The sequence below is a fragment of the Tetrao urogallus genome, assembly GCF_951394365.1.
Source record: "Tetrao urogallus genome assembly, chromosome: 31".
Lineage (NCBI taxonomy): Eukaryota > Metazoa > Chordata > Aves > Galliformes > Phasianidae > Tetrao > Tetrao urogallus.
Genome location: NC_136844.1, coordinates 317,316 through 338,336, shown reverse-complemented (window position 1 = coordinate 338,336; position 21,021 = coordinate 317,316). Strand labels below are relative to the sequence as shown.

Genomic DNA, 21,021 nt, shown 5'->3' with positions numbered 1-21,021 from the left:
GGGACCATCAGGCAAGGAGGGCTCTGCAGGCACCTCTGCACTCCCCAGACAGTGAGCGGCGCCTGTGTGCAGGGTGGGTGCCCTCCTGCAGCCACTCCCTCTGCTCACCCACCCACCCCCGCTCACCCCAGCCCCCCCCAGCACCCACCACATTCCGGGGATTCATCGGAGCCGTCGCCGCAGTCGTCGTCGTGGTCACAGACGAAGTGTTTGGGGATGCACTGACGGTTCCCGCACATGAACTCCCGCTCATCGCAGGTGTTGTTGTACACTGGGATGATGCGGTGTGCTCAGTCCCTGCTCTCCACGTCCTCCCTCCAACTCCCCCCTCCCCAGCCCCCTGGGGGACTCACGGCAGCCAGCAGCGAGGGTCTCATCGGCCCCATCAGCGCAGTCCTTGTCCCCATCGCAGAGCCAGCGCTCTGGCACACAGACGTAGGTACCTGGGCACTGGAAGGACCCCGTGCTGCACGTGGTCAGCCCTGGAGAAGGGATAATCGGGGAAGAGCCGCTCATGGAGAGGCTGCGCTCCAGGCCAGGAGCCTCGTGCTCCAGGGTGTGCAGAATGCAGGAGGGCAGAGAAGTGCGGGGAGGTGGCGGCGGAGAAGTGGGGCTGCAGCACTCACGGCAGCGGCTGTCCTCGTCAGAGCCGTCCCCGCAGTCGTCGGCCCCGTCGCACACCCACAGCTTGGAGATGCAGCGGTGGTTGTTGCATTCGAACTGCACGGGGTAGCAGAACTTGTCTGGGAGGGGAGAGGAGGGGCTCAGGGCTGGGGCAACAGCCCTGCATCGTGCTGGGAAGGAGGAGTGATGTGGGAGCCCGGTATGGAGCTGGGATGGCTTCAGTGTGAGGTTTGATCGGGGAGGTTGGAACATAAAAAGTAACTCCAAGAGCTGCAACCAAGCACCCTTAAAGTGACCGTGGGCACACACAAGTGCTGGGCAAGCAGATCTGCTCTGCTCACAGGGAGAGGTCCAGGCTTGTGGAATAAGGGCACAAAGAGCACTGGGGGCTGCTCCCTGGCTGTGGGATCTCGGAGGAGGGGTCCCTCTGCTCTCTCCCCCCACTGTGCCCCGTGCTCTCCCCACCCTGCCGCTCACTGCAGTGCGTCTCATCCTCTCCATTCTCGCAGTCGTCCTCCTTGTCGCAGGTCCACGTCATGGGGATGCAGCGCCCGCTGGGGCAGGCAAAGTAGTTGGCCGGGCATTTGGGCTTCCTCCCACCTGGGGTGGGAAGAAAACAGCCGTGAGAACAGCAGTGTGGGCCCCCCTGCCCGAATATGGGCCCCTCCAAAGGAAGATGCGCTCAGCGGCGATGCATGCCCACGCTGGGAGCTCTCACCGGGGCAGTTGCGCTCGTCTGAGTAATCTCCGCAGTCATTGGCCCCGTCGCACACCCAGCTGGGCGCGTAGCACAGGGACGTGTGCTCGCACTTCTGGAACGTGGTGCCCTTCACTCCCAGCTTGAAGTAACTGCTGCAGTCAGTGGCAGCTGCGGGGAGGCACGGCGTAAGCTGATGGCCGCAGCTCTGGCACGCAGCGCTTGGGGGCAGTGGGGATGCGGGACGCATGCAGGGCACTCACTGCAGTTCATTTCATCCGAAGCATCCTCGCAGTCGATGAACTGATTGCAACGGCTCGAGTTCCCAATGCAGCTCCCATCGCGGCAGCGGAACTCGGTGGCAGCGCAGCTGGTTTCTGCAATGAGGTTGGTGAGGTTGGGTGGGGGTCCCGGCACCCACGGCCGCCCTGCTGCTCCTCCACACCCACCGCGGTCACACTGCATGCCGCCATCACCCCGTGCTCCCCCAGCCCTGACTTTCAGGCAGCTCTGAGTGCTGCTACGGTGCCTGCAGAGCTCTCCCTCCCCGCTCTGTGTCTGACAGCAGCACAACCAATTTAGACCTTGACTCTCCGCTCAGCCCTCCTGTCGAGCTGAAGGTAACCCCTTCCCAATGCCTCTGTCCCCATCCCAGGCAGCTGACAGCACCCTGGCGGGCAGCCATCCCTTACTGTTGCACGGCACTTCGTCCGAGTTGTCCCCGCAGTCGTCCACACCGTTGCACCAGAAGCGGCTGGCAATGCAGCGCCCGTTCATGCAGTGCAGGAAACCCTTCTTGCATTTGCGGCTGCCTGCGAGAGAGCGGGGCTGTCAGTGTTGGGGGTTTGCCAGCGACGTGGGACCCTTCAACAGAGGAGAAACTGCACAAGCAGAGTAAGGAAATGGATTCCTGGTTTTAAGCTTGGCTTTTTGCAGCAGAGATCCTCCCCAGCTGCAAAGCAAGGGCTGCTGCAGAGCAAGGGTGCTGCAGACCCAAATGGGACAGCTCAGGTCCCATTCTCCAGAATTAGGGCAGCTCTGCAGACCTCACAGCCCAGCCGCTTTGTCCCAGCTCTGGGGCAAAGAGGGACACAGAGCAGCAGAGGGACGTGAGCTGGCAGCCAGCAGCCAGGAGCCCTGCCGGCTGAGCAGGGTGCACGTGTGGGATGAGCGAAGCAGCAAGAGGAGGAACCTTACTGCAGTAGGACTGCTTCTCATCCGACTTGTCCTTGCAGTGCACCACGCCGTCGCACGTCCGGCTGAAGTCGATGCAGTCGCCGTTGCCACACTCGAACTCATCGTGCACGTTGCAGGTGGAGTTCAGAGCTGGGAGGGGTGCAAGGAGGGTCAGTGCTGCCGGGAGGAGAGGAGCCCCTTCTCCTCCACCCCATCCCCTCCTGCCGGCTGTCAGCTTCCACCTCCCCTCCACCTTTGCAAGTTAAATCCTCCTGCAGCACGCGCTCGCCACGGCACGAGCAGTTGACGTGTCCTTTGGGGGTGAGCAGGCACAGGTCCTGGCAGCCGCCGTTGTTCACCCTGCACAGGGACAGCTCACCTAGGAGAGACAGAGCAGGCACACTCAGCAGCTCTTTCCCTGCGTCCTCTGGTGGGGGTGGGGAAGGCACGGCATCCTCCCCAGGCACTTCAGTGGGGGGATGCGTGGGGTTGGGGGTGTCCATCCTCCCCAGAGCTCAGCAGGAGCACAAATGGGGTGAATTCTCTCTCTTCAGCCTGCACAGAGCTTGAGTGTCCCCAGGAGATTGGGATGTCCCCAAGGAACAACCTCAGGGCAGGAAGGAAGGACGGTTGGACATTCTCTGCAGGGCATCCTTACAGCTGTCAGTGTCGTTGGCCACAGCAATGATGCCCATGGGCTGCTGGGGGATGTCAACGCGCAGCAGCTTCATGTCGGTGCCCACATATTTGTTGGCTCTCTGCACGGCACGGCGCACCCAATCCGTCCAGAAGATGTAATCACCATAAACAGCCAGGCCAAAGGGGTGGACAGGCTCTGATTTCAGGATCACCTGCAGGACATTGCCGAGCCGTAAACACGAAGCATCCTGGCTGTGGGACAGCCCCAAACACAGCCTGCCCCAAACAAACACAGCCTGCCCCATCTGCCTGCCCACACACAACCACTCTTCCCCCCCTCCCCCCACTCACATGGCGATGGGTCCCATCATATTCACAGCGCTCAATCTTGTCCAGCGTGGCATCAGAGAAATAGATCTTCTCAGCCTTGTGGTCGATGGCCAACCCGTTGGGTGTGCGGATGTCCTGGTCGATGATGATGAGGACATTGGCACCAGACAGGGTGGCACGCATGATGCTGGGGTGCTGCTCATTCCAGTTGGTCCAGAACATCAGGCTGGAAGAGAAGGGAAGGGGAAGGGGAAGGGGAAGGGGAAGGGGAAGGGGAAGGGGAAGGGGAAGGGGAAGGGGAAGGGGAAGGGGAAGGGGAAGGGGAAGGGGAAGGGGAAGGGGAAGGGGAAGGGGAAGGGGAAGGGGAAGGGGAAGGGGAAGGGGAAGGGGAAGGGGAAGGGGAAGGGAAGGGAAGGGAAGGGAAGGGAAGGGAAGGGAAGGGAAGGGAAGGGAAGGGAAGGGAAGGGAAGGGAAGGGAAGGGAAGGGAAGGGAAGGGAAGGGAAGGGAAGGGAAGGGAAGGGAAGGGAAGGGAAGGGAAGGGAAGGGAAGGGAAGGGAAGGGAAGGGAAGGGAAGGTGCCGTTGCGATCCCCATCTCCCTGCCATCAATGTGTTGGCCCAACGCACCCCTCCTCCACTCACTTCTGGCACTCGTCGAGCACGAAGGCACGAGGGTGGTCGTCCCCTGACATGGTGATCACCGTTTCCCTCTCGAAGGCCCCCAGGCGGCTCTGGTCCACAGTGTGCCTGGTGATGGTGGAGGTGGTGTAGCTCGTCCAGTACAGAGTGTCCCAGCCACGGTGGTACGCCAAGCCCTCCACCGAGCCCACGTCTGCAGGGAGAGGATGGCAAGGGGTGAGCACTTTTGGGTCCAAAGCTTACGGGGGGGTCTGCTCTGAGGGATGGGAGAACTGAGTCTGAGGGGACACACTGGGGGCAGAGTATGGAAATCCTTCCTTCCAGCTTCTCAGCCAGGAACCTGAGCTGCACACCCAGCCCTCCTCCCCGTTAATGATCAACAAAAGCTTTAATGAAGTAGCAGTGAGAGATGGAACCTGCTCTCCTGGTCTCAGTAATAAAAGCCACCTCGAGTGCCAAATGTAAATACGCTCATTAGTGAGAGCGTTTATAACCCTCGCTGGAGGTTCTCCCTGGTGATGCAGAGCAACAGCCACAGCCCTTCCTACAGCTGTGGGAGCCAAGGAAACCGAGCAAGTGCAAAGCGAGGGCTGGAGGTGAGGGCTGGGCTGGGTAAGGTCTGCTCAGCCCCCACAGCTCTGCCTGGCCATGAAGTGCAAACAGAGCAGATCCCAAATCTGCTGCAGCGTGTTTCTGGAGCAAAGCACACCCACGTGCACGGCTGAGCCTCGTGATGTGCTTTCTGTGCCAGAGGGAGCACTGCGACTGCTCCTGACATCCAAGGCCTCTGCCACAGAGGAGGCTAAGAATTCCCAGCTGAGCTCAGCGAGCGTCACTCCAAACACCAAAGAGTCACAGAACATCCAGTGCTGGGAGGGACCCGCAGAGATCACCAAGGCCAACTCCAACGTGAACCAGGCAAAGGGAAACTCAGGCAACACACGTGGCAGCTTGGGAGGAAGGGGGGCTGAGAAGAGTGGGGTCTGAGCCCCCAGGGACACTCACTCTCAACAATGGTTTTGCGTCCCGTGCCGTCGTCGTTGATCTGCTGGATGTTACCGAAGTGGATGTCGCTGTAGAAGATGCGGTTGCTGCCTTTGGAGCCGTAGCGGTAATCGAAGGCCAAAGCGATGACGTTCTTCATGTGCTCAGCATCCTCGAAGGGTTTGATGGGAGCGTTGAGGTTGTTCTCATCCGACAGGTGGATGCTCTTGAGGATGGTGCGCTCCGAGTACAGCAGGTAGCCATCGTAGTCACGGCAGCTGACGCCGTCCTCAGCCAGCATCCCGTGGGCGCAGGCGCACGTCCGCTGCCCCCCGCCACGGAACAGGCACAGCTGCTGGCAGCCACCGTTGTTCTGAGCGCAGACGTTGGTGCCTGGGTGGATAGAGGAGCTCAGATCTCTGCCCTGAAGGCGCAGCAACCCGACCGTGCCCCCTCCACCCCACGCCCGGCCCCATGGGCACCCAGCCCTGACGGACCCTTCTGCCGTGCGCGGTTGAAGACTTTGATGTCCTTGAGCTGCACGCCGATGCCTGTCCGCAGGGACACCGACTCAGTCGCGTTGTCTTTGCTGCCTCTCTTAATGGAGCCATTTGCATGGGTCCTACAACAGGAACCGGTCATGGTGTGGCTTGGCCCCAGCAGGATCTTCTGCACTGAGCCCATCCCCACCAGCCTCCCCAGCAGTGCTGGCTGTGGGGACCTCACCTGTCGCTCCAGTAGATGTAGTCCTCAAAGACTGACACGGAGAACATGTCCATGTTGTTGCTGGCCAGCACCACCTCACGGTTCTCGCCCGTCTCCAGGTCTATCCGCTCAATCTTGTCTGTCCGTGCGTCACACCAGTACAGCTTCCCATCCTGAGGAGAGGAGAAACCATCCCATGGTAGAGCGCAGACGGGGCCAGCCCCGAGGCAGCCCCACACCTCCACCCCATCTCAAGGCTCAAAGCACAGCCCTGGGCTGCTGGGTGGATGGAGAGGGGTCCGAGTGGTCCCACAGCGCCCAGCACCACAGGCTCCAGACCCTCCACGCACACTCCTCCCCACACACACCTCGTAGTCGACAGATATCCCATTGGGCCAGCTGATGCTGACATTCACCAGCACCATCCGCTCAGTCCCATCCAGGCGCGAGCGCTCGATGCGGGGGTACTGCCCCCACTCCGTCCAGAACAGATACCTGCAGGGACACAGCAGTGTGACCACAGGGCCCTTTGGCAGCACCCTCCGACCTCAATCCATCCCCCAGGCAGCAGCTCCCCCCAACCCCCGGCCACTGACAGCGTGCATTTCCTCACCCCTTCTCTGGGTGCACGGTGATGGCCCGCGGTTTGTCCAACCCCTGGGAGATGACCACGTAGCGGAAGGATCCGTTCAGCCTGGCAACCTCAATGACATCAAAGCCCTGATCTGTCCAGTAGATGTTTCCTGCACAGAGGATCTGTGAGCGCCCACCCACCCCCCACTGCCCCATGGTTCCCCCCCTCAACGCAGACCCCACTCACCCGCGATCCAATCCACGGCAATACCCTCCACGCGCCCGATGCCGTTGGTGACCACATCCTCACGCCACGTCTGATCCCTCTTGGCACGGCTGATGGTGCTCAGCCCCATGTCCACCCAATAGATGGTGTCGTTCTCTGCAGGCAGCGGGCTCACGTCGGTGACCGCCATGGGAGCCGGGGGTGCGATCGGACAGGAGCTGCACCGACCTCCCCAACCCAGAGCCCCGCAGCACAGCCCACACCTCACCTGCGTGGAAGTCGATCCCCACGGCCAGCGAGGTCCCCGACACCGGAACGAGGGCGTCTGATTTGTCATTGGGGTCCAGAGGAATGCCACGGATCCCCTCGTGGACAGAGTAGAGGAGGAAGGAGCCGACGCCTGCAGCACATGGGGATGCTGAGTGCAGCGCTGGGCACATCCCGACAGACGCCCACCAACAGGGGGATGTCCTTCATGCCTCTGCTTTGCTCACACCCCTGCCTGATCACGGACTGAGCGGGTGAACACAGAGGGGAAAAGCTGCCCTCACACAACCCGGATGGGACTGCTGTGAGTAAAGGAAAGGAAGGAGACACTCTAAACTGAGAATCGACACAGCTGGGGATGGGATGGGGCCTCTGACCGTGGGGCAGCAGCAGAGAACAGCAACAGAGCCCCTCCTGGCTTCGCTCTGTGACCAGGGCTGCACCCAGAGAGGTCTGCACTGCATCCCCCGGCTCAGGGCCTCACACAGCAGCGCTGACCCCCAGAGCTCCTTATGGGGCACTGACTGCATTGTGGGTCCGGGACAGACAGACAGACAGACACAGCCAGCCCCCCCCCGGCTGCCACCTCCAGCTGAGTGCTGGCGCAGAGCGCTGCATCACGGCAGGGCAGTGTTGTTATTCCATCCCTGCCCTGACCCAGATGGTGCCGTAACTCCGCCAGCGCCAGCCAAAAGCACAGAACACTGCGCACACAAACAGCCTTTGAGCGGTGCTGGCACTGAGCACCATGGGGGAGGGCTCTCTTTTCTCCAAGGATGACGGTGGCAAATGAGGTAGAGCTTTGGGAGCAGCTGGGGGGACCACTCACAGCTGCAGGGCTGGGACCGCACAGCGACTTCAGCGCCTCGGGGAGCAAAGCCAACACAACACCACGCTTTCCATTGCCCCTTCCATGCGGCACTGAGCCCCAGGGCTGCCCCACAGACACGGGCACAGCAGCACTGACCTTCACAGGACTGCTGCCCGCTCTTCAGGCTGTAGCCAGCAGTGCACATGCAGGAACGCGAGGTCTCCGAGGTGGGCAGGCACAGCTGCGAGCAGTCGCCGTTGTTCACGCTGCAGGGGTTTATCCCGGCTGGATGGGGAGGTGAAGGGTGAGGGGCGACGCAGGGTGGGCACCCCCCAAGGACCCCCCCGCTTCATGCAGCCCCCACCGGCCGCTCACCCTGCTGGATGCTCTCATCGTACACCTTCATGTGCATCACCAACGTGGTGCTGTTACGCAGCACCGTCACCTCCGTCCCGTCCTTCTTGTTGCAGGTCCCCATCCTCTCCGAGGCCTGGTCAGCCCACCACAGCTTGTCCCCTGCGTGCAGGGTCAGGAGCATGCAGCAGCTTTCCCCATCCCCTCCTCCCCCCGCAGCAGAGCCACGGCTCCACACAGCTTTAAGGCGACGGCGTGGAGGGAAGGGGCTGTGCCCACTCTCAGGGAGCAGCAGCAGGCCAGGAGGAAGGCCAGGACCCTGCAGCCCATCCCACAGCTCTCACCCATGATGGCCAGCGCGGTTGCCTTGCTCAGCTGACTCTTCACTGCCACAATCACCTCCAAGTCGCTGCCATCCAGGTTGCATCTGTTGATGGTGCCATTGCCAGAGCTGATCCAGTACAGTTTGCTCTCAGGGTAGTCGATGGCCAGACCTGGGGATGAGGGAGCAGCGGTGTCAAAAGGATTGACATCATCGGGAGGGGAAGGCGGTGCTGGCAGAGGAGATGGGAGCCCCCAGGTTGGGGCGATGTAGGGGGACACCCATACCAACAGGGCCCTTCTGGTTGGTGAAGAGAAGCGTGCGGTTGCTGCCATCCATGTTGGCCACGCTGATGTTGTCCCCATCCGTCCAGTAGAGCTTCCTGCAGTGAGGGAATAGTGAGCCGGGAGGGAGGCTGAGCCCCACAGAGACGGCCCACGCCTGTGTGTGTCAGCCCAGAGCCTGGCACCCAGCACCCAGCACCCAGCACCCAGCCTAGAGCCCAGCACCCAAATCAGCACCCTACACCCAGTACCTACAGGTGCAGGCTGACAGCTCCATCCCTGCAAAGCTCCATGCACGCTGCTGCAGCTTTGTGCACACACTCCTGGGACACGCACGTTGGCACCCAGCTCCTCACGCACGCTCCGTGCATGCACACACCAGAACGCAGCCTGCTCCTTCTTGCACACCCCGCAAGCACCACCCGCACCCATCTCCCCCTCTCACACCTCCCACATGCGCTGACACACGTGGTGCACAACCTGTTCCCTGCACCACACGTGTGCTGCGTCAGCTGTGCTCTCATGTGTGCCCACGGTGGCACTCTGATGCTCCCAGACCCCACACGTACCCATGGAGGGGGTGCACCACCAGGCAGTGGGGTTTATCCAACCCCTGGATCACGGCGTTCTTGAAGGAGCCATCCAGCCGCGCCACGTTGATCTGCTTCTTGTTGGTGTCGTAGCTGGTCCAGAAGAGGTTTCTGGAAACCCAATCCACAGAGAGGCCGTGAGCGTTCGGCAGGTCTGAAAAGCAACAGGGAGGGACAGAGGTCAGCTGGTTCCACGGGCCGTGCAGGAGCGACGGGCTGCCCCGTGGGCAGAGCTCCTCCGCGCCCACCCGCAGACACGACGGTCTCCACGCCGGTGCCATTGATGAAGGCTCTTTTGATGGTCTGCGTGCGCACGTCGGACCAATAGATGCGCTGCTCCACAGCGTCGTAATCCACCACGGTGACGTTGTCGATGTCAGGGACGGTGAAGGAGATGATGTAGTTGTAGTAGGGGTTGTCGATGTCCACGCCGCGGATCTCCATCTGCCGTGCGTACAGCAGGAACTTCTTGAATTCTGCGGGAAGAGGGAATTTGGTGGGACCTCAGCCCTGGGGGGGGCTGAGCACATCCCAGCGCCTGGGGCCGCACCGTAACACGTGATGTTGTCCTTGTCCAGCTTCATGAGGTGGGGGCAGGCGCAGGACAGCGTGCGGTTGTAGTTGATGAGGCAGAGGTGGGAGCACGGCCCCTTGCCTCCATTGGCTTCGCAGGGGTTGGGCGCTGCGGAGAGGACGGGCCGTCACACACACACAAGGACCCCTATCCCAATGTGCCCCCCACCCCACCAAGGCTCACCCAGGGGCTGCCGGGAGGGGTGGTACACCTGCAGGTCGAAGGGCTGCGTGTTGGTCCTCTGCACCACTGTCACATTGTGCCCCGTCCATTTATTGGCCTTGGCCAAGGTGTTGGTGCGCCAGTCGGTCCAGTACACCTCCCCCCCATAGAGGGTGACAGCAAAGGGGTGCGAGAGGTACTCGTGGCCCCGCAGCACCTCGATGTGCCCCGTGCCATCGTACAGGGCTGAGTAGATGGCATCCGACCTGCGCCCGATGGATGGGGACAAGCGGTGAGAGCACAGAACGGGATTCAGTGCAACAGCAGCAGCCCAGGGTGTAAGCGGCCACCGCCCCGCACGGTGCTGAGCTGCATTGCACACCGCAGCCCCCAGTGCAGAGAAAACCCAAAGCAAAGGCTGGAATGCATCACAGACACCAACACCCCATACAGAGCAAAGGCTGCAAGCCAAGCAGACGAATGGCAGAACAGCGCAGCAGACGTCGGGGGGTGGGGATGGGCACCGTCCAGCAGGAGGGGGACCCGAACCTACCTGGCGTCAATCCAGAGGATGCGCTTCTCCAGGTAGTCCACGGTGAGCCCGTTGGGCCACCCCCCAGAGCCCGTCTCCTTGTGGATGGTGCGTCGGCCCGCACCGCTCATGGAGGCGGCCTCGATACGGGGCAGGCTGGCATCCCAATCTGTCCAGAAAAGGATCCTATGGGAACAGCGGAGCAGCGCTTAGTGGGGATGCAGCAGCACCACGCTCCCCCCGCAGTCCCAAGGAGGGTGAGCTGCTCTCACCCATAGCGGGGGTCCAGGGCGATGGCCCGCGGGTGCTCGATGTCCCCCGCCAGCAGCGTTGTGCGCATGGTGCCGTCCAGCTTGGCCACCTCGATCTGGTCCAGGTTGCTCTCCACCCAGTAGATGTTGCCGGCGATCCAATCCACCGCCAGGCCCTCTGGGGTGGCCAACCCGTACTGGATCACCACCTCGAAGCTGGTCAGAGCTGTGGGGTGCAGAGCAGTGGGGCTGAGGCCGGCTGCCCCCCCCGCACCCATGCTGCCTCATCCTGAATGGGTCCCCCCGGCTCAACGGGGGCAGGCGGTGGGGACGCATCTGAGATTTACGCCCTCCTATAGCTGGCCCTGAACCCCAGCAGATGCAGCCCCACATCTGCCGTCCTTCCTGCCCCTCTGCAGCACTGCAGGCATCGGAAAGCACAACTGAGTCGGGGCCCCAGGCTTTGTGCTCCCAGATGCTGGGCTGCAACTACTATTAAGAAAGCACTGGGAACACTAATTAACTCCTACGTAACGAGCAGCTTTGGAGACCAGAAGGGGATCATCACCAGAGCTGTGGAGCTGCACCAGAGCCCTTCCTTCCCAGGGCCCTACCCTGACCCCTGCAGCACCCCGGGACTACACACCCCCATTCTCCAGCAGTTTGCCCCTGTAGATCTTGTCCTCCACCACATCAGTCCAGTACAGAGAGCTCTGGTTGAGGTGGAAGTCCAAGGCGATGGTGTTGCGCAGTCCAGGCACCAGGACACTGTAATCGCCGCGGTGCAGATCGATACGACGGATCTCGTGGCGGTTGGAGAAGATGATGAACGGTTTGAAAGGGTCTGGGGACACAGGGAGAGCTCAGAAGGGGACGGGGACACAGCAGAGGGACCGGCAGACCTCAGTGGGAGGCAGCTCTGCCTCACGTCCCCCCTGTCCCACAGCAGCCAGCAGACTCTTGGCACAAAGCAGGAGCCCAAAGCCTCAGAGCCCTTCCATCCCCCCAGGTCCTGCTTGGTGCTGCAGGATCAACGCCACCCAGAGGAGGCAAAGCCGCGAGACCCTCACACCACCCCTGGCACCCACCAAGGCTGCGACAGCTCTCGCCATCGGGCTCCAGCATCCAGCCCTCATAGCACGAGCACTTGACGTTGTACTTGTCCTGCTCGCACTTCTGGCTGCACTTGAGGTGCTTGGCGCAGTAGCTCTGGATCTGGCAGGTCTTGTTGTCCGCTCCCAGCTCCATGCCCAGGGGGCAGGAGCACACGATGCCCTCCCCAGGGGCCACGGTGCAGTTGTGGCTGCAGCCACCATTGTTCAGAGAGCACTGATCTGCAGGGAGGGGATGGGATGCGCAGGTCAGCTTCATCCCTGTGCACGTCACCTCCGCCCCTGCACGCAGCCAGGTCCCCCCGCGCCCAGCACCCAGCTCACCGCACAGTTCGCCCTCGTCAGAGCCGTCCCCGCAATCGTCGGACCCATCGCAGAGCTTCTCCGGGGGGAGGCAGATGGAGGTGTTGTTGGCACAGGTGTGCGAGGGCGGTTTGCACACCAGTGACTCGCAGTTCTCCTCGTCCGAGTTGTCCTCGCAGTCGCTGTCCCCATCACAGACCCACGCTTTACTGATGCAACGCGCTGCAGGAGGGAGGAAGGAGGGATCAGACCCAGGGACGGCACTCACTGCGCCCCCCACATCGAGCCCAGGGTGACCCCAGTGGGACGTGGCTCTGAAGTTCCCCTCTGCCCCACTCTCACCCGAGTCCTTGCAGCCAAATTTGACGTTGGGGTCGCAGACGTGGGTCACCCCCTCGCAGTTTTTCTCGTCGCTGGAGTCCATGCAGTCGGTGTCACCGTCGCAGCGCCAGCGCATGGGGATGCAGAGCCCATCCAGGCGGCACTGGAACTCATCGGTGTGGCAGCCCCCAGGTGGGCGTGTGGCTGCAGGGGGGGGCACGCAGCTCAGCGCCTGCACCCGGGGCTGGGAGGTTGGAGAGGGGCAGCAGTGGGGCCAGAGAGGATGGGAGCTACGGGGGCACCTGGAGGGAGGCAGAGGCTGCAGGATTCCCTGCACGAGGGCAGCAGAGCCTACAGGGTGAGATTGTTCCTCTGCGCCCATCTCTCTGCCCGGCTGTGCCCACCTCCCCACTTCTATCACCCATCGCCCATTGCCCCCACCCCCAGAGAAGGGATTTGGGAGCAGCAATCGGCTCGGCCAGCCCTGGGCTCACCCTGGTTGGTGCAGTTGGCATGAGTCTCATCGCTGTAATCCCCGCAATCGTTGTCCCCATCACAGGTCCAATGCACGGGGATGCAGCGCCCGCTGTTGCATTTGAACTGATTGCTGGAGCAGGAGTGGCTGCAGCCTGCCTCATCGCTGTTATCCCCGCAATCATTGTCTGGGGGGGGAGAAAGCAGAGTAAAGGACTCAGAGAGCACCCAGAGCTGAGGAGGGCTGGGCAGAGACAGCGGGATGGAGGGGGGTTGGGGGGAGAAGTGGGAACAGCGGGGTTTGGGCAGAGCACACAGACAGACAGATGGACAGACAGACAGACGGATGGATGGACACAGGGTGGTGGCAGCCCCTCTGGTGCTGGCAAAGGGGCAAAAAGGGGCAAAAGCCACCCCTGCAGGGGTGGCTGGGCTGTATGGAGAGCCCCACGGCTCCCACCCATCCTCTGGTCCCCTCCCAACCCCCAACATGCTCACCAGGTGCAGCCACAGCACCGGTAGGAAACAAAACACAGAAACTGCATAGATCAGCCATGGACCTGGGGGGGAGCTGGGGGTGGGGGAGCTGGGGGGCACCCAGCACCAATGGAACATGGGGGGCAGCGTGGTGAGCACGGGGTGCAGCCATGGGGACACAGCACGGCCATGGGGGGATGCCAGCTGGAAGGAGCCCCAGCTGCCACCAGGTTTGATGGGGATTTGATTCTGATGATGCCGTGGCACTGGCAGAGCGCCCCGCCACCTCACCCTGCACTCGGTAACGCGGCTGCTAGGCTCGTTGGCAGCGCTGCACAGCTCTGCTCTGCTGATGTCTGCTGAGTCTCTCTGCCTCCCCTGTGTGGGGATCCTCAGCATGAGGGAGGTGGGCAGAGTTGGGAGCTATGCCCTCACTTCTGCAGCACGGGAGACCCTCCCTGACCCTACAGCCTGAGCTTCCCCACAGACTGCATATGGGGAGCACTGCACCAAGCTGTGAGAGCCACTGCTGCAGCATCTGGAGAGAGCCGGCCTGAGGGGGCTGCGGCACTCCGGGTTTGGGGGCAGGATTTGGGGGTTGTGTGGGGGCCAGGGGAGGGGCCGGTGCATGTTGATCTATGCACTAACCGGTAGGTTTTGGACAGTTCTTTTCGTCAGAGCCATCCCCACAATCTTTTTCTGAAACACAGAACCAACCAAGACAGGAGGGTGGGCACAATGACAAACACAACGCCACGGCACACGCACAGAGAGCAGCACAAGGATGGACACATCGACAGGGACACACAGACACACTGAGCCGAGGGAGGGGAGGTCAGAAGCAGTGGATGTGTTGCGGCCGGGGGGGTCCTGCTGTCAGTGCAGTCCCCTGCCCTTGGCTGCACCTGGGTGGGGGGACAGGAAACACACAGCCCCTCAGCGGAGCAGCTCCAGGGGGGCTGACCCAGGGGGGCTGGGGGGCTCCAGGGAGCAGCTTTCACCCCACAGCTCTCTGCTCATCCCCTGCGCACACCAAGCGCGCTCTGCGGCTCAGCGCACGCCTCACCTGCTCTGAAGCCACTAATTAACCCTAACAATGCAGAGCTGGTAGGAAGAGGAAATGAACCTGTGGGGAAGGAAGGCGGCCTGGGGGCAAACCCTTCTCCCCAGCCCTGACCACAGAGCTGAGCCCTTCGCTGCCTTCCCAGAGTTTTGGCACCTTGCAAGCAGCGCTGAAATGCGCACTGCCAGGCTGCTTCTGCAGCCCCATGCAGCCAAGGCAATGCGGGTCTCAGCGCTTGCAGCTCAGCCAACACCTCCTCCCTGCACTGCTCTGGTGCTCAGCAGGAGTGCCCTGCAGACAGATGCGAGCTCCAAGTCTGATCTCACCATCCCTGCTTGCCCCTTCCAGCCCCTTACCGTTGTCGCAGCGCCAGTTGATGTTTATGCAGCGGCCGTTGTTGCACGTGAACTGTGTCAGGGGGAAGCAGGTGGGGTAGGCTGCGGAGGAGGGAGAGGCACCGTCAGCACAGCCACAGTCCCCCCCCATCCCAAGGGACCCCCACTCACCGCACGATGCCGATTCGTCCGAGCGGTCCCCGCAGTCATCATCCAGGTCACACGTCCAAGAGATGGGGATGCAGCGCCCGCTGGCGCAGGAGAACTGGTTGGGGGAGCAGGTCCGGGCTGGGCAGGTCAGACAGACAGACAGATAGAGCACCATCAGCCAGCAGCACCCAGGGAGAGGAGCCCCCCAGGTACCCAACCTCCCCCAGGCCCCAAAGCTCCCCCCCCCGGAGCTCCTCACCTGAGCAGGTGGAGTTGGACTCGTCCTCGTTGTTCCCGCAGTCGTTATCACCATCGCACAGCCAGCGGTTGGGGATGCAGCGGTTGTTCTTGCACTTGAAGCGGTCCGAGGGACAGGTGTGCTGGTCTGTGGAGGGGGGACACGCTCAGGACCAGCCCGTTCCCCCCCAGACCTCCAATCTCACCACAGAGGGGTTACGCACGGCACAGCTCGGGCGCCTCATCGCTGTTGTCCAGGCAGTCGTTGTCCCCGTCGCATTTCCAGCGCTCCTGGATGCAGCGGTTGTTCTTGCAGGCAAACTCTCCGGGCTGGCACTGAGGAGGGGGGATGTAGGAGGGGTTGGCTGCAAAGGAAAAGCAGAGGGGGGGGAATGGCTGTAACCAGGAGGTGTGGGGACAGCAGCGGGGACAGCAGCGAGGACCACCTGTGTCCCAATGCCCGCACGGCCGCCCCACAGCTTCCAGACACGCTGCAGCCATGAGCACAGCAGGGCAGGACGCAGCACCTTGGCATGGAGATGCAGACCCCCACACCCCCCCATCCCCCAGGGAAGTCGTACCCTCACAGGTGACAGAATCTGCTCCCAGGATCTGATCCTCGGCGCAGGCACACTGCCGGCCCCGCGGCGTGGCCAAGCAAAGGCTGCTGCAGCCACCATTGTTGACTCGGCATTTGTTGGAGCCCACTGTGGGGACAGAGAGGGGCAGCAGAAAGGGGTTCAGCACTCAGATGGTTGCTGGCTCGGCTCCCCAGGATCCCCAGCGGGCCCCACGGCTGGAACACGACTGCAGAACCCAATTCACCGGCACCGGGGTTCTCCCAGGGGATGTGGATGCCCCGTCCCTGGAGGTGTTCGAGGCCAGGTCGGATGGGGCCCTGGGCAGCCTGGTCTGGTATTAAACGGGGAGGTTGGTGGCCCTGCACACAGCAGGGGGGTTGGAGCTTCGTGATCCTCGAGGCCCCTTCCAACCCGAGCCGTTCTGTGATTCTGCGATTCAGGTGCTGAACCAGCCAGTAAGACCAGGAGGGAGAGGGAGAAAGGAGGGAAGGAGGGAAGGATGTGGGAAGGATGTGGGATGGAAAGCTGAGTGTCCAGGGTATAACCAAGTGCGGGCAGCTCTTCAGCAGGGCCCTGCCTCCCAGCCTGCCCCTCCTCCAGACCCCCGGCCCCCCACCCCAGGCCTCGGGTCCCTGCAGACGCTCGCCTTGCTGCTGCTGAGCGTCGTACATCCGGATCTCGAAGATGGGCGGGCGCTCGTTGCGCAGCAGGCTGACAGCCTTGGAGCTCTGGTCCAGGCGGTAGATGCTGCCGCTGCGGTACTCGGTCCAGAAGAGGAAGCTGCTGTAGTGGCACAGCCCGAAGGCGTGGTTCAGCTCCGGGCCCTCGTAGACGATCTGCAGATGTGGAAGGAGAGGACTGCTACCAGACGCGCCGTGGGGCAGCGCCATGGGGCGGGACGAGGGGGGGCAGAGGCGAGCCAGCCCCGAGGCCGTCAGGGAAGCCAAGGGCACGGACCCACCTTGCGCTCAGTGCCATTGAGGTAAACCATCTCGATGCGATCGTAGAAAGCATCCACCCAGTAGAGGATCTTGGCTGGGATGTCCAGGCTGAGCCCGTTGGGCCACAGGACGGTTTTGGAGGTGATGAAGACGTTGCGGTTGGAGCCGTCCATCCAGGCCCGCTCGATTTTGCCCCTCTTGCTGTCCTTTGGGTCCTCCTCCCAGTCTGTCCAATACATCCACCTGCAGCCAATGCTGCCATCACACACAGACCCACCCCACGCAAACAGCACCTCAAAATCCCAAATGCATCCCATGCACAGCCCACACACAGCCCACACACACCCCATACCCATCCCACGCACCCCATACACACCCCATACCCATCCCACACACACCATACCCATCCCATACCCATCCCACGCACACCCCACACACAGCCGTGAGGACCCCCCAGGCCCTGCCCTGCGCCCACCCATTCAGAGGATCCACCACGATGGCTCGTGGATGCGTCATCTTCCCCTCGATCAGCGTCTTGCGTGTCTGAGCCGCCTTCTCCAGCCGTGCCACGCTGATGGTCTTTTTGGGGCCGTCGTCGGTCCAGTACAGGTTGTTCCCCATCCAATCCACGGCGATCCCTTCCACGTTGTGGATTCCTACGGGGAAAAGCAGCGTTAGGAAGCAGCGTGAGGATGAGGAGCAGTGCCGGCCCTGCGGTGCTCGCGGCACCATCCGTCCCCGCAGCAGCACACCGTCCTTCAGGATGGTCTCCCTCTCCGTGCCATCGATCTTCTGCCTCCCGATCAGGTAGCTGGTGGTGTCAGCAAAATAGATGAAGCCGGTCTCAGCATGGAAATCCAGAGCGCGTGGGTTCATCAGGTTCTCAATGGGGATCATGTGCTCGTCCGGCACTTTGGCCCCCATGTCCATCCCACGGATGATGCCGGGACGCCCTTTGCCGTACACCAGGAACAGCTCGTGCTCGGGCTCTGCAGGGACAACGGGGCAGCTCCAGCACCGGATGGGAATTTGGGCTGCGCGTGAGGGGGGGAAGGAGGGCTGCGTGCCCCCTGGAGCAGCACAGGCGCAGCACTCACTTTTGCAGGACTTCCCATCGCTGCCCAGGCTGAACCCGGAGCGGCAGCGGCACGTGCGGCTCTTATGGCTGTTCCCCAGCAGGCAGATATCAGAGCAGCCCCCTGGTTTGCCAAACTGGTCGGGTTCACAGGCATGGCTCCTCACTGCAGTGGCGGAGAGCAGAGAGGGGCTCAGCACAGAACACCGTGCAGCCCCACGTGCCCGGCCCTGAGCCCCCAGAGCGCACAGAAATCCCTTGATTACTTTTATGTCCTGGAAAATGCCAGGCGGGCTGCTGGCACTAAGAGGATTTTCAGTGTGTAAATTGATTAACTGCAAGAATGGGGCTGGAGGTGGAGCAGCATTGGCGGGGAGGGCAAAGCACACAGCATCACTGCTGGGACCTGCCGGTGCTCACAGCCCCATCGTGGGGATGGGCAGCCACGAATGTTCTACAGTGCTGCCGCTGCTCTCAGTTCCCTTTGCTCTCCAGCGAGGGCATTCATCACCCAGGCTGGGATGGCTGCTGCTTCCATCCCTGCTGCTCCCATCTCCTCTCCTTCCTTCCTTCCACTTCCTCTCCTTCCACCTCTGCTGCTCACATCACACACCAATGACACACAGAGCCCACAGAGGTGCCAGCTGCCCCAGGAGCCGTACCCAGCAATACCCCCAACCCCGAGCTGCCCACTGCCTCCCATCCCTCACCCCACACACTGTGCCACTACCAAAGGACCTCATCATCCCATCCCATCCCATCCCCACCTGTGGGCTGCCGCCGCTGGTGGTAGATGTGCAGCGCTCCGCCTTTATCCACGCGTGTCACCACCTGGTACTCCGTGCTGTTGAAGCGGTTGACGCGGATTACGCTCGTCTTCTGCTGAGCGTTGGCGTTGTCCGAGTTGGTGGCATAGAGGTAGTTCTCAAAGACTGTCAGGCCATAGAGGTGCTCGATCTGAAGGCATAGAGAGCGGTCAGTACACGGAGCCCAGCCTTGGGGTACTGCTGTGCGCTGCAAGGCAGGAGACGGGGGTCCCAGCGTGTGCCATGGGGCAGCACATGGGGGTCCCAGCGTGTGCCGTGAGGCAGGAGATGGGGGTCTTGCTCTGCACCACGGGGAGGAGATGGGGGCCCTGCTGCGCACCACGGAACAAGAGATGCGTCCCGCTCACCAGGATGCCCTGGATGATGGTGTGCCGGTTCTTGCCCTCGTAATCCACCACCTCGATGTAGTCCAGGTAGGCGTCAGCCCAGTACACCAGGCGGCTCACCAGGTCCAGGGTGATGCCGTGTGGGAACACGATCTTACTGTCCACCAGCTTGGTGCGGTTCTGCCCGTCCATATCGCAGCGCTCCACTTTGGGGATCTGCCCGTAGTCCGTGAAGAACACTTTGCTGCCAGGGAGAAAGAGACGGCGCTCAGCGCATGCACTGCACAGCTTCCCTGAACGCCTGCAGCGGACGGATGTGAGCTGCTCCCCCACTGGACCCCCCTCTCCCGGCCCCATAGCCATGCTCACCCCATGGCCGGGTCCAGTGCGATCCCTTTGGGGTTGTAGAGCTCCAGGTCCAGCAGGGTGACGCAGGTGAGGCCATTTTTGTTGCAGACAAAGATCCGGTCGTCGATGTCATCCACAAAGTAGAAGTTGCCCGTCAGCCAATCGATGGCCATCTGCTCCACGTCTGTATGGGGGGGAAGGGATGGAAATCGGGGGGGGTTGTAGGGCAGGAGCTGCCCCATAGAGGGGGACACACAGCACAGCACACAGAACCACATTGAGATGGAAGCAAAGAACCACAGAAGTGATTTAAATCATAGGGACCCCCCAGCCCTACTCTGCCGTGAATGGGGACACCCACAGCTTGGTCTGTCCAGGCTGACCCAGGCTGACTCCAGCAGCCCATCCCACAGAGCTCTCCTTACATCCTCACATCCCATCCAAATCTCCCATTTCAGTTTGGGGCAATTTCCCCTCTCCCTGTCATGCAGACCCCAATGAAGGCTCTGTCCCCTTCCTCCCTACGGCCCCAATTAGGGTCCTTGGAGCTGCACTGCCCACACTGAGCGCTGTGCCCGTAGGAAGGGCTCTGCAGGTGGGGATGGCTGTGTAGGGTGAGCAGCACGGGGCTGGGGTACAGCAAGGTGCAGTATGGGGTGTAGCAATGGGGTTCAGGTGCAGCACTGAGGTTGGAATGCAGCAATGGGGTTGGGGTGCATCATGAGATTAGGGGGCAGCACAGGGTCAGGGTGCAGCAATGGGGTTGGGGTACAGCAGTGGGGTCAGAGCGCAGCAGTGGGGTTGAGGTGCAACAGTGGGGTTGGCGTACAGCTTGGGGTCAACATGCAGCACTGCACTGGAATGGAGCAAAGAAGGCTGTGGGGTGACCTCAGTGCAGCCTGCAGTGCCCAAAGGGAGCCTACAAACAGGAGGGGGGTCAACTCTTGGAAAGGGAGATGACAGCAGGACAAGGGAAATGGTGTGAAGTTGAGGGAGGGCAGATGGAGGTTGGATGTCAGGGAAGTGCTGTGCTGTGAGAGCGGTGAGGGGATGAACAGCTGCCCAGAGAGGCTGTGATGCCCCGTCCATCCCTGGAGGTGTTGGAGGCTGGGTTGGATGGGACCCTGGGCTGCTGTGAAACGTGGAGGTTGGTGGCCCTGCGTGTGGCGGGGGGTTGGAGCTCCGTGATCCTTGAGCTCCCTTCCAACTCTGGCCATTCTGTGATTGTGTGAATGCAGCACAGGGTTGGGGTGCAACAAGGGGTGCAGCAGTGGGGCAGGGGTGCAGCACAGGACTGGAGTGCAGCAGGGTCGGGGTGCAGCAGTGGGGGCTGAGCCCCACCCCCAGCCCCATGGAGCAGTGGGGAACGGCAGCAGCTGAAGCACAGCGCAGCACTGCCCAGCACCTCCATAGAGAGGAGCACTGCACCAAAGCAACACCAAACTTTCCCCCACACTTCAGCAGTTGGCGGCAGCGCAGCGCTGACTCACAGTCATAGGACAGAGTGCAGGATATGGGGGGGAGGGGGGGGGCACACTGAGGGTGCTCTGGGGCAGTGAGCCCCCCAGCAGCTGCGGGCACAGCTGGGCAATGCCCAGCCGCTGCCTGCAATGGGGGCTGTGCTGCCAGGGGGCTGGGGGGGTCGGACCCCCGCCCAATGCTGGGGGTGACGCACGCTGCTGCTCCTCACCCAGGCTGTATTTTTGCAGCTG

The 21,021-nt window shown here is 62.1% G+C and overlaps 1 protein-coding gene across 1 annotated transcript in view; it reads right to left on the bottom strand.

Annotated features, from left to right (window-relative positions):
- The window catches only part of LRP1 (LDL receptor related protein 1), a gene marked incomplete at both ends in the record, with an annotated part of 56,899 nt that overhangs the window by 14,296 nt on the left and 21,582 nt on the right, over positions 1 to 21,021 (bottom strand). Inside the window, 47 exons of the mRNA XM_079547714.1 lie at positions 149 to 271; positions 354 to 482; positions 627 to 743; positions 1,090 to 1,224; positions 1,343 to 1,492; positions 1,585 to 1,698; positions 2,014 to 2,133; positions 2,519 to 2,647; positions 2,751 to 2,876; positions 3,156 to 3,348; positions 3,488 to 3,692; positions 4,108 to 4,297; positions 5,110 to 5,481; positions 5,586 to 5,710; positions 5,815 to 5,966; positions 6,162 to 6,288; positions 6,407 to 6,536; positions 6,614 to 6,748; positions 6,861 to 6,992; positions 7,827 to 7,955; positions 8,046 to 8,186; positions 8,369 to 8,518; positions 8,634 to 8,728; positions 9,200 to 9,374; positions 9,469 to 9,696; positions 9,771 to 9,902; positions 9,978 to 10,222; positions 10,510 to 10,674; positions 10,761 to 10,965; positions 11,386 to 11,583; positions 11,828 to 12,073; positions 12,176 to 12,376; positions 12,497 to 12,679; positions 12,970 to 13,137; positions 14,846 to 14,926; positions 14,996 to 15,112; positions 15,234 to 15,359; positions 15,436 to 15,576; positions 15,793 to 15,918; positions 16,439 to 16,628; positions 16,754 to 16,976; positions 17,209 to 17,389; positions 17,486 to 17,722; positions 17,831 to 17,974; positions 18,576 to 18,765; positions 18,983 to 19,205; positions 19,331 to 19,493. Coding sequence (XP_079403840.1) covers positions 149 to 271; positions 354 to 482; positions 627 to 743; positions 1,090 to 1,224; positions 1,343 to 1,492; positions 1,585 to 1,698; positions 2,014 to 2,133; positions 2,519 to 2,647; positions 2,751 to 2,876; positions 3,156 to 3,348; positions 3,488 to 3,692; positions 4,108 to 4,297; positions 5,110 to 5,481; positions 5,586 to 5,710; positions 5,815 to 5,966; positions 6,162 to 6,288; positions 6,407 to 6,536; positions 6,614 to 6,748; positions 6,861 to 6,992; positions 7,827 to 7,955; positions 8,046 to 8,186; positions 8,369 to 8,518; positions 8,634 to 8,728; positions 9,200 to 9,374; positions 9,469 to 9,696; positions 9,771 to 9,902; positions 9,978 to 10,222; positions 10,510 to 10,674; positions 10,761 to 10,965; positions 11,386 to 11,583; positions 11,828 to 12,073; positions 12,176 to 12,376; positions 12,497 to 12,679; positions 12,970 to 13,137; positions 14,846 to 14,926; positions 14,996 to 15,112; positions 15,234 to 15,359; positions 15,436 to 15,576; positions 15,793 to 15,918; positions 16,439 to 16,628; positions 16,754 to 16,976; positions 17,209 to 17,389; positions 17,486 to 17,722; positions 17,831 to 17,974; positions 18,576 to 18,765; positions 18,983 to 19,205; positions 19,331 to 19,493 — 7,707 coding nt within the window. The remainder of the gene's footprint in view (positions 1 to 148; positions 272 to 353; positions 483 to 626; positions 744 to 1,089; positions 1,225 to 1,342; positions 1,493 to 1,584; positions 1,699 to 2,013; positions 2,134 to 2,518; positions 2,648 to 2,750; positions 2,877 to 3,155; positions 3,349 to 3,487; positions 3,693 to 4,107; positions 4,298 to 5,109; positions 5,482 to 5,585; positions 5,711 to 5,814; positions 5,967 to 6,161; positions 6,289 to 6,406; positions 6,537 to 6,613; positions 6,749 to 6,860; positions 6,993 to 7,826; positions 7,956 to 8,045; positions 8,187 to 8,368; positions 8,519 to 8,633; positions 8,729 to 9,199; positions 9,375 to 9,468; positions 9,697 to 9,770; positions 9,903 to 9,977; positions 10,223 to 10,509; positions 10,675 to 10,760; positions 10,966 to 11,385; positions 11,584 to 11,827; positions 12,074 to 12,175; positions 12,377 to 12,496; positions 12,680 to 12,969; positions 13,138 to 14,845; positions 14,927 to 14,995; positions 15,113 to 15,233; positions 15,360 to 15,435; positions 15,577 to 15,792; positions 15,919 to 16,438; positions 16,629 to 16,753; positions 16,977 to 17,208; positions 17,390 to 17,485; positions 17,723 to 17,830; positions 17,975 to 18,575; positions 18,766 to 18,982; positions 19,206 to 19,330; positions 19,494 to 21,021) is intronic.